Source organism: Artemia franciscana, unplaced genomic scaffold, assembly GCF_032884065.1.
Source record: "Artemia franciscana unplaced genomic scaffold, ASM3288406v1 PGA_scaffold_135, whole genome shotgun sequence".
Lineage (NCBI taxonomy): Eukaryota > Metazoa > Arthropoda > Branchiopoda > Anostraca > Artemiidae > Artemia > Artemia franciscana.
In genome coordinates, this window is record NW_027062627.1 from 4,658 (window position 1) to 23,096 (window position 18,439).

At 36.0% G+C, this 18,439-nt stretch overlaps 1 protein-coding gene across 1 annotated transcript in view; it reads right to left on the reverse strand.

Moving 5' to 3' along the window:
• LOC136041309 (lipoamide acyltransferase component of branched-chain alpha-keto acid dehydrogenase complex, mitochondrial-like) overlaps nt 1-18,439 on the reverse strand; it is a 36,777-nt gene that overhangs the window by 4,196 nt on the left and 14,142 nt on the right. Inside the window, exons 3-6 of the mRNA XM_065725934.1 lie at nt 15,943-16,206; nt 11,340-11,471; nt 6,583-6,852; nt 2,519-2,590 (exon numbers count right to left, since the gene is read on the reverse strand). Of these exons, the coding sequence (XP_065582006.1) occupies nt 2,519-2,590; nt 6,583-6,852; nt 11,340-11,471; nt 15,943-16,206 (738 nt within the window). The remainder of the gene's footprint in view (nt 1-2,518; nt 2,591-6,582; nt 6,853-11,339; nt 11,472-15,942; nt 16,207-18,439) is intronic.

Below are 18,439 nucleotides of genomic sequence, written 5' to 3' on the forward strand. Positions count from 1 at the left end.
CTAGTTTGTTCCTTCTTTTTTTTTCATTCGACAAAAGCTTCCAGATGTGAAGTGGAAGTAATCGCCTTATATATATATATATATATATATATATATATATATATATATATATATATATATATATATATATATATATATATATATATATATATATATATATATATATATATATATATATATATATATATATATATATATATATATATCTATATATATAAAAATAAGTTGTCTGTCTGTCTGTGGATCAGGTGACGTCATGTTTCTGTGTTGACTGACGTCATGAAATTAGTTGTCGTCATTTTTGCTTTGACGGTGACGTCATTAACGGTATTTAAGACATTTGTTCACGGAAAAATGTTTAATTGTAAAATGACTGAAGAACCTACAATGGCAACAGCCGAGGAAGCTGCTCAAAGAGTTTATGCCAAAAAACTTGCTGCTGATAGAGAAAGTAAGAAAAGAAAGCGTTCCGAGGAATCACAAGAACAGCAAGAAAACAGGCTTGCGGCTAAAGAACGCAAAACCGCGCAGTTAGATGAAAATCCACCTGGACAGCCAGAGTCAAAACATATCAAAACTGAAAATGATAGCGATGATGATTGGGTTTGGGAGTTTGACTTGGATAAGGTCATCAATGCCTACCAGATTTAAGTTAAAAAAACAAAGGTTCGTCGATATGTACTTCATAGTGACGCTGAAAAATAAAGAAGAAAAAGAAAACTGAAAAAAGAAAAAAGGTAAAAAACTAAAAAAAAAACTAAAAAGAAAAAACACTCAAAGAGAAATTACAGACCGGGACACAAATGACGACCGGGACACAAATGACGACCGAGACAGAGGGAATATAAGTGACGACCGGGAACCTCAAAGAGAAATTACAGACTGGGACACCCGGACACAAATCACGACCGGGACACAGGGAATATAAATGACGACCGGGACACAGGGACACAACTACAACGGGGACGCCGGGGGCACAGGCGGGATATATAAATGACGACCGGGACACAGGGATTGTTCGAATAGAAATTACAGACCGGGACACCGGGACACAAATGACGACCGGGACACAGGGAATATAAATGACGACCGGGACACTCAAAGAGAAATTACAAACTGGGACACCGGGACACAAATGACGACCGGGACACAGGGAATATAAATGACGACCGGGACACAGGGACACATCATTAGAATAATGAGGTATAGATCTGAATACGGATTGTTTTTCCCATGGACAATTATATGTTGCATGTTCAAGAGTCAGTAAACCTGACAATCTATTTATATGCACAGACAATGGGACAGCGAAGAATGTTGTATATTCGCATGTTTTACGTAGTTAAAAACATATATTTATATCTATCTCTATTCACAGGTGGGACACAGGGACACAACTACAATGGCGCGTAACTAATATGGCGCGTAACGACTTACGCGCGCGGGGGGGCTTGGGGGGCGCGAAGCGCCCCACCAACTAGGTGTTACAATGGCGCGTAACTAATATGGCGCGTAACGACTTACGCGCGAGGGGGGGCTTGGGGGGGCGCGAAGCGCCCCACCAACTAGGTGTTGGGGTGGCGCGAAGCGCCACCCCAACAGCTAGTATATATATATATATATATATATATATATATATATATATATATATATATATATATATATATATATATATATATATATATATATATATATATATATATATATATACATGTCAATTCAGCTTAACTCGTATAAATATATCTGTCGAGTCTCGATAACTCGAACCTCGATGGCTCGAAATCCTGGATATATCAAATTATTTTCAATCCCTTTGGAAAAACCTCTCTAAGTATAAAAAAAAAAAACAAAAAAAACATGCACAACTTGAAATACTTTTGCATTTATATTTTTACTCTGGAAGTAAAAGTGACCCGAAAATTACTACTGAACTCGAAGTTCAGAAAATAAGTCGTCATTTAATTTTCACTTAGCCTTCACAAGTCAAAGTTTACCTCTGCATATCGAAGTTTTTTCAACAGACCTCTGTTAGTCAAAACCCCAGAATGCAGAATGCAACATGTATACTTTGATATGTATTATTTTTGTTTAACATATTTTTGTATCAGATTCGGTTAATGTTTAGGAGTCTATTTCCTAGCAAACTAGAATTATTATTGACTTTTGAAAGTCAAGTCTAGACATTCGAAAGTCGAATCATGATACGTCAAATCTATAATGCACTAATAAAGTTATTCTTAACTTTCTTAAGTGACTGTTGGGAATAAATTTAGCGAATAAGTACCTCTGGAACCCGAATTTTCATTTGGATTACATGCATAATTCGTTACTTTCACAAGCCAAACTACACATAACGCGAGAAAAAATCGTGATCCCGTGAATTTCGAGCTAGCATAAGCTGACTGTATATATATGTTCAAAATTTTACACTGCCTTGATTAGAATTTTTACCTTTTACTATATTTTGATTTAGCTTTAATTAGACGCAGAAAGCAATTCTAAGGAATCATTTGCATACCTGTATAGTTCCTAGAGCACCACTAGCAACTTCTGGAGCAAGAATTACTGGCTTGGCACATGTTCCACCAAACTATATAAGAAGAAATTTTTAATTTCATAGTTTTTTGTTTCAAATATGTTTCAAAAAACAATTCCTAGAAAATTACGTAAAAATAGTTGTTTGCATAGTCCCCCCCTCCAAAAAAAGAAACACAAACTGAAACATAAGCACAACTTTCCTCATATGTTTTGTCCTCATATGACAAAACATTGAAACCAATTTTGAATTAAAACAAAACAAAAACAAGACCTAAGAGCTCATATGGCACTTTTGACGTGGCAAGAAGAGCTAAGAGCCAAGAGATCATATGGTATGAGCTCTAGCAAAATTCTATGAATCAACAGATTGATTTAAAAGGAAAATAAGAGGCTTAATGCCGGTCAGGATTTAAAATAAGAGCTCTGAGTCACGATATCCTTCTAAATATCAAAATTAATTAAGATCCGATCACCCACTCGTAAGTTAAAAATACCTCTATTTTTCTAACTTTTCCTCTCCCTTCAGTCCCCCAGATGGTTGAATCTGGGAAAACGACTATATCAAGTCAATTTGTGCAGCTCCCTGACACCTACCAATTTTCATCGTTCTAGCACGTCCAGAAGCACCAAACTCGCCAAAGCAATGAACCCCACCACCTAACTCCACCAAAGAGAGCGGATCCAGTCCGGTTACGTCAATCACGTATCTACAACATTTATGAGCGTTTTCCAAGATTTCCAGTTTCCCCCTCCAGCTCCCACCAATGTTAAAAGATCTGGTCAGGATTCGAAATAAGAGCTCTGAGACATGAGTTCCATCTAAATATCAAATTTCATTGAATTGAATTGAATTTATTTATAACCCGTTATAATACACATGAAAAACGGAGTATAATGTGAATGAAAGAAAAGAGGAAAAAGAAAATGACCTAACAAACTAAACAAAACTTCACCTTACTTAAGAACGATTAAAACATACAAAAGCAAAACATTCATTGAATCAAAATAGCGCTCCATGGGTGCCGACCAATTCTAGTATTATAAGCTTCTATGCTTTTTCTCATGGAAGCATTCGGGTCTATGATATCTTTTAATGACCCAGGAATTGCTTGACCATGGTGGAAGGGCAAGCAGGTATTTGGCATACCGAAAATAGATTTGCCGAAGCTCCTTCGGCTCGGTTTTCGTAAAAGTACGCCAAAAAGGTGCAAGTTATAGGAAATTTGGGAGTGCAGAAGCATTGTAAAGTTTCGCTAGCAGTTTGCGGTCGAGTCGAAGTTTGTTTGCTACCAATTATCCGTATGCAGTTGCTTTTTGACGTTGGAAAAGAAGGATCAAGAGCCTTTTAGTTGCTTTAAGAGTGTCACCGATAGGAAGCCCTAAATATTTCATTTGTGATTTTGGGGAAATTGGTACGCCGTAGAGAATAATAGTAAATCCTGCTCGAGTTTCACCCCAGTTGAACAGAACCACGTCCGATTTTTCTCTGTTGAATGTAAGGTTAATTTTAGCATATTCCTTACTTAAAATAGCAAAATTTCTTTCGAACGACTGGGGTTAAAATTATTATCTGCATAAGCGATAATTGACACATCAATCCCTTTTAAAATACACGAAGGAACTGCGCTGGATTGGGCATTCAGGATACAGTTATTGAAGGCAACTGGAGAGATAAGGGCACCCTGTCTGACGCCTCGACGGACTGGAATAACCAAACGTGTTACGGTCCCATCAGATAGCCTGATTACAACAGCAAGATGGTTTTATACGTATCATACAAAGCACGAATGGCAGACGTGTCAACTCCACGTTTATATAGCTCAAGGAGAATTTGTGCGTGAATCAGAGAGTCAAAAGCATGGCTTACATCATGACTCCCTAGGACGAGCGAATTACCAGACTTATCAGCATCTATAAGTATTGACGATAGTGCAGTAATCGTGTGGGCACACTCTAGGCCTTTTTGGAAGCCAAACTGATATGGCGGCATGTAGCATTTATCTGTAAGTTCTGGCATTATGAGTGTTTCAAAAATCTTGCAGAAAGTAGTAGCACATGTAATAGGGCGATATGAAGAACACTCATTCAGCGATTTATTCTTTTTTGGAACAGGAGTAAGACGACAACAAGATGAGGCCGGAACTATTCCAGTTGTAAACACCATTTGGAACATGAGATCAAGGTGACAAAATAGTAGGGGACTTCCAAGAAGAATGTGTTTAGCACAAATCACCAAGTTTCATCCCGATCCCACTCTAAGTGTTTTCCAAGATTTTAGGTTCCCCCTAACTCCCTCCAGTGTCACCACATCCGGTCGGGATTTAAAATAAGAGTTTTGAGACACGATATCCTTCCAAACTTCAAATGTCATTAAAATAAGTTCACTCCTTCGTAAGTTAAAAATGCCTCATTTTTTCGGATTTTTCAGAATTAACCCCCCCCCCCCCAAACTCTCCAAAACAGAGCAGATCTGTTCTGGTTATGTCAATCATGTATCTACGACTTCTGATCATTTTTTCCTCCAAGTTTCATCCGATCCCTCCACTCTAAGTGTTTTCCAAGATTTTAGGTTCCCCCTCCAATCCCCCCCCTCAATGTCACCAGATCTGTTCGGGATTTAAAATAAGACTTCTGAGACACGATATCCTTCCAAACATTAAATTTCATTAAGATCCCATCACCCGTTCGTAAGTTAAAAATACTTCATTTTTTTCCGAATTAACTGGCCCCCCACTCCCTCCCAGATGGTCAAATTGGGAAAAACAATATTTTTAATTTAATCTGGTCCGGTCCCTGATACTTTTTCAAATTTCATCGTCCTAGCTTACCTGGAAGTGCCTAAAGTAGCAAAGCCGGACAGACCGACAGATTTTGCGATTGTTATATGTCACTTGGTTAATACCAAGTGCCATAAAAATTATCTAGATGCGAATTGACGAATTTTCCTCAATCTATAAAACTACTAGTAAAGCAGAAAATTATTTTTTATGCTGAATTTTAACATAAAAAAAAAAAAATTCGCCTGTGAAATACGAGTAGAAACCAAAAAATTAAGTTACTTATTTCTCATTCTATATATCTTTGAAATAATCTTAGCTTTGGAATAAAAAAGGCTTATCTTGAAGTATGATAAAACTGTATGTGGATAAACTAATCAAAAACTATAATTAGCGACAAAAAGAGAAGGAGAAAATAAATTAAGATGAATGACGAATTGACACAAAAAAAAACGTGATAAGAGAGAAATAGAAATAATAACGTTTGACAACGTTTGAAAGTCTCATTGAGAGGGGGTTGGACTTAAACAGGGAGAAGATGAAGGAGAATAGGAAAAGAGCCATTCAGGGACAAATAAAACATCAAATTACCTCTTAAATCTAGAAAATATACGAAAGGGTATAGATATAGGACGTAAAATTGAGAAAAATAAAGGCGAATACAAAAAAGACAGGAAAAAATAAATTAAGAACTGATAACATAAAAAAACATTTTAATAAGGAGGGAACTCCAATTTCTCATTGCTGGAACATCGACAGTTCTTAGACAAGATTTCGATTTAAATCTGCCAAAGCAAAGATAAAAAGGAACAAAAAAAAAAATGTAATCATAAAACAGAGTAAAAAAAAAGTAGATCCAAACCACTTATTGAGCCAATACTGGACGATTTAAATGTGCCACCTGTTAAATCAGACTGTTGATTTAAGAAAACTGTTAATTTAAGAATTCAAGAAAACGTCATAAATTAAGAGGTCTTAAATCTGGAAAATGTAAAAAAGGCCATAAATATAGCACGTAAAATTGAGAAAAATAAAAGATGAATAAAAAAAAATTCCTAGTAATTGAGAAAGGAAAAAATTAATTAAGAAGTGACAACTTAAAAATGTTTTAATAAGAAGAGAGAAACCCCAAATTTCCCATTGCTGGAGCATTACATCGACATTTCTTAGACAAAATTTAAATTTGAAAACTGTCGAAGGAAAAAAGAGGAACAAAGATGAAAATGTAAATATAAAACAAAGTAAAAAATAGAGCTAAACAACTTACTGAGCCAATATTGGACAAAGTAAACGTGCCACCTGTCAAATCAGACTGTTTTAAAGCTCCCCGCAATCCAGCGTCAATAAGTCGAGACAGCTCTTGGGCAACGTCCAGTACACTCAACGCTTGGACGTGCTTAACATTTGGCACAACTAGACCATTAGGAGTGTCCATAGCCAGACCAATATTATGCGCCGCTTTGTATATTATGTTTTCACAAGGTTCGTCCAAACTTGAATTCAACAATGGATAATGACGAAGCGCTAAGGATGCAGCCTAAAAGAAGCAATATATTAATCGTATCTTATAAGCAATAGATAGTATTATATTATAATTACAAGATCATAATCATAAGATTAACCAATAGATAATAATATCATAAAGCAATAGATTAATTGACATTACTGACTCCAAGGAAGAGAAAGCCCATGGTGTCATCTAAATCATCCCCAAAGAGTATGAAACATGGTGAAAAAGAGTATGGAAAATGGTAATAGGCGAAAAAACGGAAGTTTATCTCAAAGGAACAGCAAATACCATTGAGCTTTACCCAGAAAAACCGCAAGCTAAATTATGAAAATGGAAACAAATGCAGTTACCCCTGGTCCATATTGCTACCGTTTTTACCTAAAAACGGTTATTTTTGCGTCATTCGTCAGATTTTATCCGTTTTTTGTTGCATGTTTATGGCTCATTCAACGGCTGCGTCAATACTTCATCACCCAGTGTCAATCCAAATGACCTACAAGTGAACGAACAGAAATCGAAAGTTCTACAATTCAATCCACTCAGGCGTGACATTACAACCCCAGATGTGCCGTTTCCAACTGTTTTCTCTGCAACAATCCCAGGTGTAGCATTTATAAGTGATTGCTCGTTTAAGCTGCAAGTAGACAGTATTGGACGTAAAGACCACTACTCAATCACGAGTTTAACAAGTATGCGCAGGTTGGGCTTCTCGGATCGTCAGCTCCTACTGGCCTATACAACCTACATCAGAACTAACCTCGGGTACTGCTGTCACGCTTGGGGTCCTCAAACTCAAAACGCTGCTTGCATGTCAGTAGAACAAGAAGATGTACAAAAATGCTACAACAATAATACTTGGACTCCACTTCAGATACTATGAAAGTGCTCTTGAATATGTTTGTTTTTTTAAGGAAACCAAAAGTTTAGTGCAGGTTTCGTGCCCGTTTCGGAGTTAGGTTTTTATCTGAGACTATTTGGAATGATATCACATCTGGCAATGGGGACACTGAACACATTGGGTCATTTAAAGTAAAGTTTAAGAAACATTTATTGGGAGAGGGTGGTTGATTTTTTTTTTCTTTTTTGCAAGATTTTGGTATTATTTGTTAGTTGGGAGTGTGTTTTTGTCCCTTTTTTTAGTTTTTTATAAATGATTTTTGTTATTGGTTGAGAATTAGAGGATTGCATCCGTCCATTATCAGGATTTTTTTAGCCTTCCCCGGACAGCTGTGTATATATATATAGTTTACATTGTAATTATTAGTAAATAAATAATTTGGATTATTTCGTAATCCCTGGTTAAAATACATACAGATATTTTTGTAACTACCAGTTTTTTGCTCTTTACGCTATTTAATATCTTTTCATACTGTGTCCTCTCAAAGATATTTTATCTCGGGTACTGCTGTCCCGCTTGGGGCCCTCGAAAAGTACTACTACAATAATGCTTGAACCCTGCTTCGGCAACTATGAAAGTGCTCTTGAACATGCCCACATTATTCGCTCGAAGACATGAGTTAATAATGAAATTTCGAAAATGTACTATTAGCAAACCAGAAACACCGATCTATTTTCCACCATCTCTACAGATCAGCAGAACTACTAGGCATCACAATAACCTACACCCCGTTAACTACGGTGCAATCAGATATATCAACTCCTTCGTGGCATATTTTGTAAGTGTATTTAATAAGTGGCCTTTTTTTCATTTTCTATTTCCTTTGGGATTGTAAAAGTAGTGAAATTTAGCGTTCGTTTTTTAGTGCTACGATAGCTATTTAAATCAACGAATTGTTTACTTACTAATTTCTACCGAGGTGTTACAATAGCCATCCATTATTTTGAATTGAAACCTTTTTCGAATCATACAATGGAAAGAACAGAGAAACTAATAATATTTGTCTGAAGTCATCCTTTAATATATGGCAAAGAACACGAGAGCCATTCTAAGAAACATTTAATCCTCAAGGCCTGGGATATTTCTAAGGAAATAAGCATAGACGGTAAAATTTATATTATTAATGAGCCATAGCTAGCCTAGCCTAATACAGCCTAGACTTTTGAATATTGGTTCTTAGCTTCTAGAGCGTGACTCAGCCAATTCCTATTCCTCTGCTGTTTAGATGTTTTACAGATGCTGTTTTAGATGTTTTCGCGCCTCAGCGGCTGCAACGCACCTCTTCTGTCTGAACCATTTTTGCAATTTTTGCGAATCAGTTATCCGTGAGCCATTTTGCGTGAAACAATCAGTGTGAACAAAGGGTTAGTCTTTTCTATCTCGTTTTTTACTTTTGTATTGAATACATAAGATTATTGATGCGAAAGATTGCCGATCGAATCCGTTATCCGTGAGCCATTTTGCGTGAAAAAATCAGTGTGCAAAGGGTTAGTCTTTTTTATCTTGTTTTTTACTTTTGTATTGAATACAAAAGATTATTGATGCAATAGAAATTATACTTTTCGCAAATTTTTGCGAAAAGTATAAATTGATAAATTTTTATATATTTCTTCAAAAGAAATGTTCTGTCTATGTTCTGCTGCATATAAAGCCTTTGTTTTGCACACTAGCTTAGCCTTCACTATTTTATAAGCAATAAAATTGATAAAAACTAAATGATCTGCCAAGTTTCAGAAAAGTTGAGACTGGCAAGCCCCTTGCTTGAAACAAAAAGTTCACGTACCCCCGCCCCCCCTGAACTTTTGGCTGAGTCCTGTGAGGGATAAGCCAAATACGCTTATTGGTTGTACTCAATCGATCGATGATGTCTAAAAAATCCTCCCGAAGATTTCCTCCCTGTCTCCTCGATTTTTCTCCTTTTTTGGTTGGTATTTACTAGAATGCTTCAATGCAGCCAAGTAACTTAAAACTAAAATTTCCCAAAATCTGTTTTTTGGACGGGATATCCAAGAGATTTATTCGCTAGCAGAACTATTCGCGATTTATTCTTAACGGCAAAAATGTGCCAAGCACAGATAACCAATGGAAAACAAACATGGCTTATAAGACTGGCTAGCGAAAACTATCAGGAACATTGACTCATGCGAAGACGCAAAAACATTTGAAACTTGACCACGTTTTAATTTTCTAATCCACTTATTAGTCTTATTGTTGGTGCTGTCTTAATCGATAAATGGTGCTGTCTTAATCGATAAATAGTTGTCCTAACCAACTTCTTATCAATTTAATGAGGTGGCTGGAGGAAAATTGTGTACATTGGATAATTCGATTATTTGGATTGCTTTTTTATTATTTATTATTATTATGTTGACTCCCACAACAGCTCGGTGAGAAAAATGTACATATGTACGATATGTACATTGATATGTACATTATCGTATATATCGTACATTGATAAGTACGATATGTACATTGATATGTACATTGACGATATGTACATTGAAATGTACGATATTTCAAATATCGGTATTGCATGTATAGTTAGTTCATGTGAATAACCTGTATCGACAAAGAAATTTTATTTGTCCTGCACGCCCCTAGGAAAAACTGTTTTTGAAGGTCAGTTCACGGGCAAAGCAGAAAATTGAATTGAAGAGAGGTTGTTTCTCATGTATATATGTGTACTTACATTGTTTGGTTAAAGTTTATTAATTGAGGAAGAAACAACACCAGCTTTTAATTGTCCATAATCAACTGACAAACTTATTGTATCTCAGTTATGACTCTGCAATGTTGTCAAAGATACTATACATTTTTAAAGTTATTTAGGTACAAAACGAAAAAAGCAACGAAATTTTTAGGTTGTTTTAAATCTATAGCCGTGATAATTCGAACGGCCTAAAAACCAAAAGCCAGAATAATTTTCCACTAACAGCCTACATTCGGTTTGCTTCGTTTTTACATTCGTTTGACAAATCTAGCCAACTCTTGTCTTTTTGCTAATATCGATCCTGTAGCTTACCACTAGTCGCAAACATCGGGTGGAAAGCGAACCCAGCATCGCTACCTAATCCCATATAACGTCCTTTTAGCAATCGTAAATCAATATGCGAGGGGCTTTCCAGTTTCAAAATAGTATACATCAGGCGGTAAGTGCCGAGCGGTAAGCCAAGTGCCGAGGCGGTAAGCCACAAAGCTTGGATGTTCTTTTCTCATGTTTTAAGACCTCTCCCATACTTTCCCGTAATTACCTTGTTGTTCCCCATTTTCTTTTGGTTTTATACAAATTCCCTCTACCCCAAAATCATTTCCTGTATACGCATCTGAAACAGTACAAAAAAATAGTGCAATTAAATATTATACTAAAAAGAAAAAGAAAAACGCATATACCTTAGACGCACATAAGCAATAAAGTAAGATATTTCTGGGACTGCTATCTTTGAGCTCATCCATGAAGAATGTAAAAAAAAAACCACCAAATTATTGTTTTGGCTTTTTTCGTCTCTTAATTTCATTTATTATGGACGTGAATTACACAAAATTGTATTAAAGGAGACAATATATTTACAACAGTAGCTAAAACTAATAAAATAAGCACTAATTAAAAGCGGTTTACCTTAATAAAGAAAGGCATGTATGAAAGACTGATTCCTTTATCTTTAACTACAGCATTGTCCTCCAGCAGCTTTCGAACCTTAACCAATTCTGTAACGTCTACTTCGTCACAATACACTAATTCAGGAATTTTCTAAAGAAAACACAAAATCAAAAAAGTAAAGGATTCAAATGTGTATTCATGATTTTTGTTCGGGAGGGAAGGAGGGAGCTAGAAAAAAATTCAAAAAATGAATAAAAAATTTGTTTATATCCATTTTGTTACCCTTTTTAACGAGTCGGACAAAATTTCGGAAGGTCTGAAACCTGATACACCTCCTCCCCTCAACTGGATTGCTTTGATATGAATTGAATGAATTAATTGATTTCATTTTTTTCTCTTAAAATTAGAATTTCTATGTCCGTCCTAAATTCTATAGTAATTCAATAAAAAAAACAAGTTTTTTTCAACTGAAAGTAAGGAGCAACATTAAAACGATAAGAAATTATTCGGTATATGAAAGGAGCTGTCCCCTCCTCAACGCCCAGCTCTTTACACTAAAGTGTTTTGTTGTTTTAAAAAGTAGAGTTGTGAGAAAGAGTCAAACTTTGGCGTAAAGAGTGAAACGTTGAGGAGGGGACAGCCTCTTTCATATATGGATTAATTTCTGCTCGTTTTAAGTTTTAATGTCACTCCTTACTTTCAGTTAAAATAATTTGTTTTTATTTAATGCAAATAAAACACCAGCAATTTATTTAAAAAAAACTACAGTACCTGGAAGATTTAGAGGGGTATCTCAAACACGAACATACAAATTCAGCGTTACTAAAGTGACGTAGTAGGTATTTGGTAATAGCAGGTGCAGCCCCAAAAACATTCATTAATTATAGAAATGACAAATATTACATAAGCCATTCTATTTTAAGACGCCTGTCTCTTAGACCTCTGAATGAGGAAGTTCCAGCAATATTTCAACCAGTCAAGGATACTGCCGAATCTTTTTGCATGAAGATGGGTGTCAATAAAACGAAAAGCATGGCAAACACTGAATTCTTTTTAGATCTGCAGCTCGATAGCCAAACAGTCGAACAGGTTGTATAGTTTATGTATCTGAGGAGAGCCATACATATGGCGGGCCGTGTCAACGGGAAGTCAAGCTTAAGACTGGCCTGGTCAATGCTTCTTTTAGAAAGCTAGCAAAGACCTGGAATCGCCTAGCGTTCCCTAAGCAGTTAAAGCTGAGATTCCTCAATAGCAGATTCACCTACCAATAGCAGATATATCAATAGCATCTCAATGCCATATCAATAGCAGATGCACCCACCATCTTTACTAATAATACAACCTAAGTAAGATTACCTAACATCAACTCTTGACTTTCACTTATTCTTAGTTTTAGCGACTTAGTCTTCTTAACATTAATCTTCAAACCTTCTTTTGCACCATGAACTCTAAAAACCTACAAGAATGCTTTCACTTTGCTAATGTTTCATCTAGGATGCTCAAATCATCAAAAAAATCCTGGAGTCTTGGAGTGTTTTACTTCCCCAGTGGATCCCATGTTCTCCCATTGCCTTTGCTGTACTCCTTAGAGACAATAGGCGTAAGTCGGGGATCCAATTAGGGGATGGTCTGTGAGGATATAGTCTGTCTGTTAAAATAGCTTTAATCTAACATGGTCAAGTCAAAAGAAATAATAATAAGTAAATAAGCGTACTCGAAGGCTTTCGTAGAATATTCTTAGTGTCATAATAATTATGTATCTATGTTCAATTTAACTGACTAGATTTTCAACATATCAGATATTTTTCTAGCGTTTTTTAGATTTGTAGTATTTGCGTGGCCATATTCGTTGATTCATAGGCCATATTCGTTGATAAGCGAATGAACATACACGCAAAAAAGACAAAAGAATATATATATATATATATGTATATATAATTTAACAAATCAAACAGTAGCACTTAACACTTTGAAATCATAACTTCCGTGCCTCTAAAACATTCTCTATAAGACCTTCCACCGCAATAATTAGGTCCCAAGAAGAGGTCTCCAAGATACCAGGGAGCCGTGGTGCATCTCCCCCCAAAATCTATTCGTTAAACCCTCCAAAATTTGGTGATTACTCATAAGGTGTTCCACACCATTCCCAAAGTCCCCACAAAGGGGGCAAGCACATATACCCCCCGGGCCATTTTTATCATAAGAATCTCAGTGTCCCCTACGCAGTGGCACATAATTTGCTCGCTCCTGAAGCCAACACTTTAGCGCTTTCCATGATACGTTCAGTCTCAAGCAAAACTCCTCTCCATGCACTACTCTAATCTGCTTATAAAATCTTAGAGTGCACGATTTCTCAACACCAGTAATCCAAACCTGAATCTCCTGGTTCTTAAGGCGCGAATCCAACATACAAAGGAAACCATCAGGTTTGCAATGGGGATGCTGGCTCTCATTCCATACTCTTGAGAAGCCAGCTTTATCCAGCAGGGCTTTTAACCCGTTTTGGTCATGTTGCCTTTTGAGAAGATTTTAACATTTCATTGTTGAAATCTTCTAAAAAGATTTCATCAATCTTTTTAGATTGTTAAATGGCCCGATAGCTTTGCTAGACAGTTATCGGGCAAGTATATTCGTAGATGCAGTGTAATCGTGAGGTAATGGTCCAACGAAAAATCCTACCTCTAAAATCCTAACCAATAATTTTATTTACTTTTAAATTATTTAAAAATTATTTAATAATTTTTTTTAATAACTTTAGGATGCAAAAATAAAAACAGTTGGGATTACATAAAAAAAAATCATATGTGCTACAAAACAAAGGAAATAAAACTTAACTATTGGCATATTTGGAGTCAAGTCTTTTATGAGCTCTAAACTGAGATTAATAATTCTAAATATAATTGTATAGTCATCTTTATCTACGAATACACAAAAACCTAAAATGAATAGAATTTGAAATGAAGAAGCCAGTAAACAACAAGATATCACCACAAATAAGATTGAAGGTGCCATTTTCTCAGACCCTCTAGCGCTAAAATGTCATTTACGCTTTGTTGACAGTTATCGCTAGACAGTTATCGGCTAAGTACAATCGTAAATTCATAGTACGTTCGTAGATGCAGCGTAATCGTGAGATAATGGTCCAACGCAATATTCCAGGCAGTTCCCGTTAACATCTAAAATTCGGTGCTTGGCTGCGTGCTAAGCATCCAGTTTTCAAGTCTAAAAACTCCTTGTCTAAGAATCTACCAATCAGGAAGGGAGTTCTGTAGTATATCTATCATCTGCACTTCAAAATTCCACCAATCAGGAATGGAGCTTCGCAGCATATTTACCGTCTACGCATTCAAATTCCACCAATCAAGAGGAGACAATTGCAGCATATTTATCGTCAATACTTTCGAATTCTGCCAATTAGGAAGTGAGTTTTGCAGTATATGTATCATCTGCCCTTAAGAGTAGCGTTCAAATATGCGTTAAGCTAAACTTCCGTGCCTAAGCAAATGCATGGAAAGACATAGAAGTCTTGCAGAACTTGCACGGCAACGCTGATTTACTAATACGTTAAAGTATGAAGGACACCAAAATAAAAATATTTGTCAACTCTGGAACTATTTCAAGTCTATTTATACCAGAAAACCAAAATTTGTTAGCATTTTTCTTTGGGTTGCTTCAAAATTATGAAGTTTATAAGGCAGTATCACATCTTTGTCAGTGTTGCCAAGTTGAATCATAAAAATAAATAAGCAAAACTATGTAGTTGAATTTAACTCGCTTTTCGTCCATAAAAACTTTAACATTATGAATCCTTTGATTCCCATAGACAACTACACTTTCAAAGGAAAGCTGCGCTTTCTGATGTTGTTTGGCGTAATGTGTTTTTAACTGATTTTTTACTAATTTTTCACCCAATTTTCTCTTGGTTAAACTTGCACCAGCTATGACCAGAAGTTGCATCACTGCATGTGGAAGTCTTGAATAGTAAAAATCAAATTACTGATTTTTCCTATTTTTAAGATACATTCGTTTGTGTAAGTTTCCACTTAATCAGATCAAACAGTACAATTATATTTTCACTGTCATCGGTATTAAAAAAAAAAATAATAACAATCGCCTTTTTTTTATTAGTTTGATCAGTCTCGCTTTATGTAGGTGGACGAATTAGACAAGAACAACAATGCTGTGACAACGCTAGGAATGAAATGAGAAGCTTCTAATAATTAAAAAAGGGGCTTAAAATCAAATACAATTTCAAATCATAGCGTATATCTTGTCCCCCTCTAGGTTACAATCAGTGACATAGCTAGGGGGAGAGAAAGGGGGGAAGGCTGTCCCCGGGCGCAGCCTCTAAGGGGACGCCAAAATGAGGTTTTTTCGTCAATACTATCATCTGCTGACGTCTTTTTTGGGAAGGGAGTCAACATTATCCCCTAGCGCAACAAACCTCAGCTATACCCCTAGTTACCATAAACTGGAGCTGTAGTCGTGTGACTATAGTTAGGCTCGGGCATAACCTAAAAACAACAGACTGTAAAAATAAAAGAGCGAATCGCGAAATTTCACACAAATTGGCAGGTGTGAATGATTTAAGAGCATAAAGTCTAATACAAACACATCTTACCAATGAAGCAGTCATTGTCTTAACCATTGCTTTTCTGAATCCTTTAATAGGCTCAATGGTATCCTTTTCAATGACAGGAGGGATGCGAACAGGCGTGGGTAGAGATTTGATGGGCTCAGGAACAGGTATTTCAATAATAGGAGTCTGGTCTAGGGGTTTGGGCACTTCCTCCTTGGCTTTTTTCAAACTCTCAACATGTTTCACAATATCTTCTTTTAATATTCTACCATCTCGGCCTGTGCCTGTGACTTCAGCAAGGTTAATCTAAATTCAAATAAAATTATGTTTAAAATTAATTACAATTCACTAAAAAATCTAATAGACTAAAATAAAAATTACAAAAATTTCTATTGGAACAGCAGCAAATAAAATCAGATAAAACCAAACAAGGGGGCAAAATTCCTGTTTCTAGAAAAAAATAATTTAAGGTTTTCAATTTTGTTGAATATTTGCTTTGACAGTGTTTTGCCTAAAAGTAAGTAGAAAAAAAATTCAGTTATTTAACAACAGCTAAGGTTTTTTTCTAGTCGAATATATTTTATTCACACTATTATAGCACGATAACACTATTTTATAGACGGGGAAAACCTTAAACGTTGGGTTAATTTGAACGAAACACAACAAAATTCTGAAAACACTTGATAAGGACTCCCTTACAATTGCAAGACCTCCTTCATAAAGGACGTTTAAGTCCTTTACAATCCTTATACATGATATCCATTCTTAATATCTCCTTCAGTTCATCGTTATTTTGCAAATCCCTATCTGAATCACTGTTCACCAGTTTGGTACTATGAGATGACCACGGAGCAGTCTACCAATCAAGGAAAAAATTCAATAAAGAGTCCTTTCAATAGTTATTAGGTTCTCAAAAGTCTTCTATCTTGACTGCCTCCAATAGTATAGGCTTGAGACCTTCTCTGTTCATCATTAATATTTTAGTTCGAAATTCGGCAAGAATATGCTAGCCAACCATCGGCATTGAAGCATTGAAATGACACCTATGACATAGTAGGTGACAATACCACATTCTACAATTATTTGACAGGATGTGTATGGCACTTGGTGATGGAGTTCTAGAAGAGTAATTTGGAAGAATAACGACAGGCCCTCAAGAAGATTTGAAGAAAGTGACACAAAGTGCACATGCTCAGGTATTTCTTGCTCTTTCTTTTGTAAATAGCTTATTTTATATTTATTGCAGTTTGCTAGAGCTAAGATTCTCTGTCCCTATTTTTTAAAATGCCACTTACATTGATTTTGAGGGGAAAAAACATTTTGAAAAAATCTTAGCACAGAAATTTGAATGGAGAAAGTAGAAAGTAGAAAGTAGAAAGTTGAATGGACCTTTCATGTTTCCATAATTTACTATATTTTCAATCATGTTATACACCTGTATTGATATTTGTAACTTGAACCTCCCCTAGAAATAAATAACTGTGTATGTTTTTGTTGGGACACTTATCTAAAATATTACCTATTAAGTCTTTTCGGCTACACTTCCACCCTGACAGGCAAGTGAAAAGGCCTGAAACACTTAATAATCACTTAATACACTTAATAAACACTTGACAATACCCCTATCATAGCTCGTCTCTTTGAAGACTAATTACCTTAAATTGCATTGTTCAGCAAAATAAAGAAAAAAAATCCTGTAGAATCACTGGTCAGTGATGATAGTGATGATAGGGAGCCATCGACTGAATTGCATCCCACTTTGTCTTCCATGGTTTCATGGACGAACTCTTGTCAACAACAATTTTAAAGGCGTCAACGGAGGGAGCAATAACAGCAGTATCAGGAAGATTGTTACAATGGGCAGTCACTCTACTGGAGAAGAAGTGGTTGTGGACTCCGGTCTCTGCCGTCTTCCGGGACAACTTCTTACTATGCCCTCTTGTCCTGAAGGATTCATCCAACTGAAATGGCCTTTGACAGGAGGGGTCATAATTCAAAGCTTATGGGTTATTATAAAACCACCTCTTTGACGCCTGTGCGCAAGTCTTGGGAGCTTTAGATTATTCAATCGAGACAGATAGTCAAGATTCTGGAAAATCCATCAACCACTTTTGTTTCCCGTCTTTTTACATATTCTATTTTTTGCTGATCACCCCTTGTTTAGGTGATCAGCAAAAATAGAATAAAAACAGCAAAAATTAGCAAAAAATCAGCAAAAACTAGGTGTTTGTTTTAACACACATCCAAATTCTAGCAATGGTCACACAAGACCCTTGTACAATCTGGTCATAACTTTGGATGATCTACTGCGTACAGTACGCTTGATTGTACCAAGGGTCTGGCAAATACTGTTTGTGCATGTTCGTTAGTTCCTAATCAACAATTCCTAAATCTCTCCCCTCTGCCGATGACTAAATCAATTGTCTTGAATCATACCCTCCCATTACACGGTACTGCCACCTTACGTTAATTCTCCAAATGTGCATTGACTTGTACTTCTGAATGTCAAATAAATAAAAAAAACTATAAAAAAAGCATC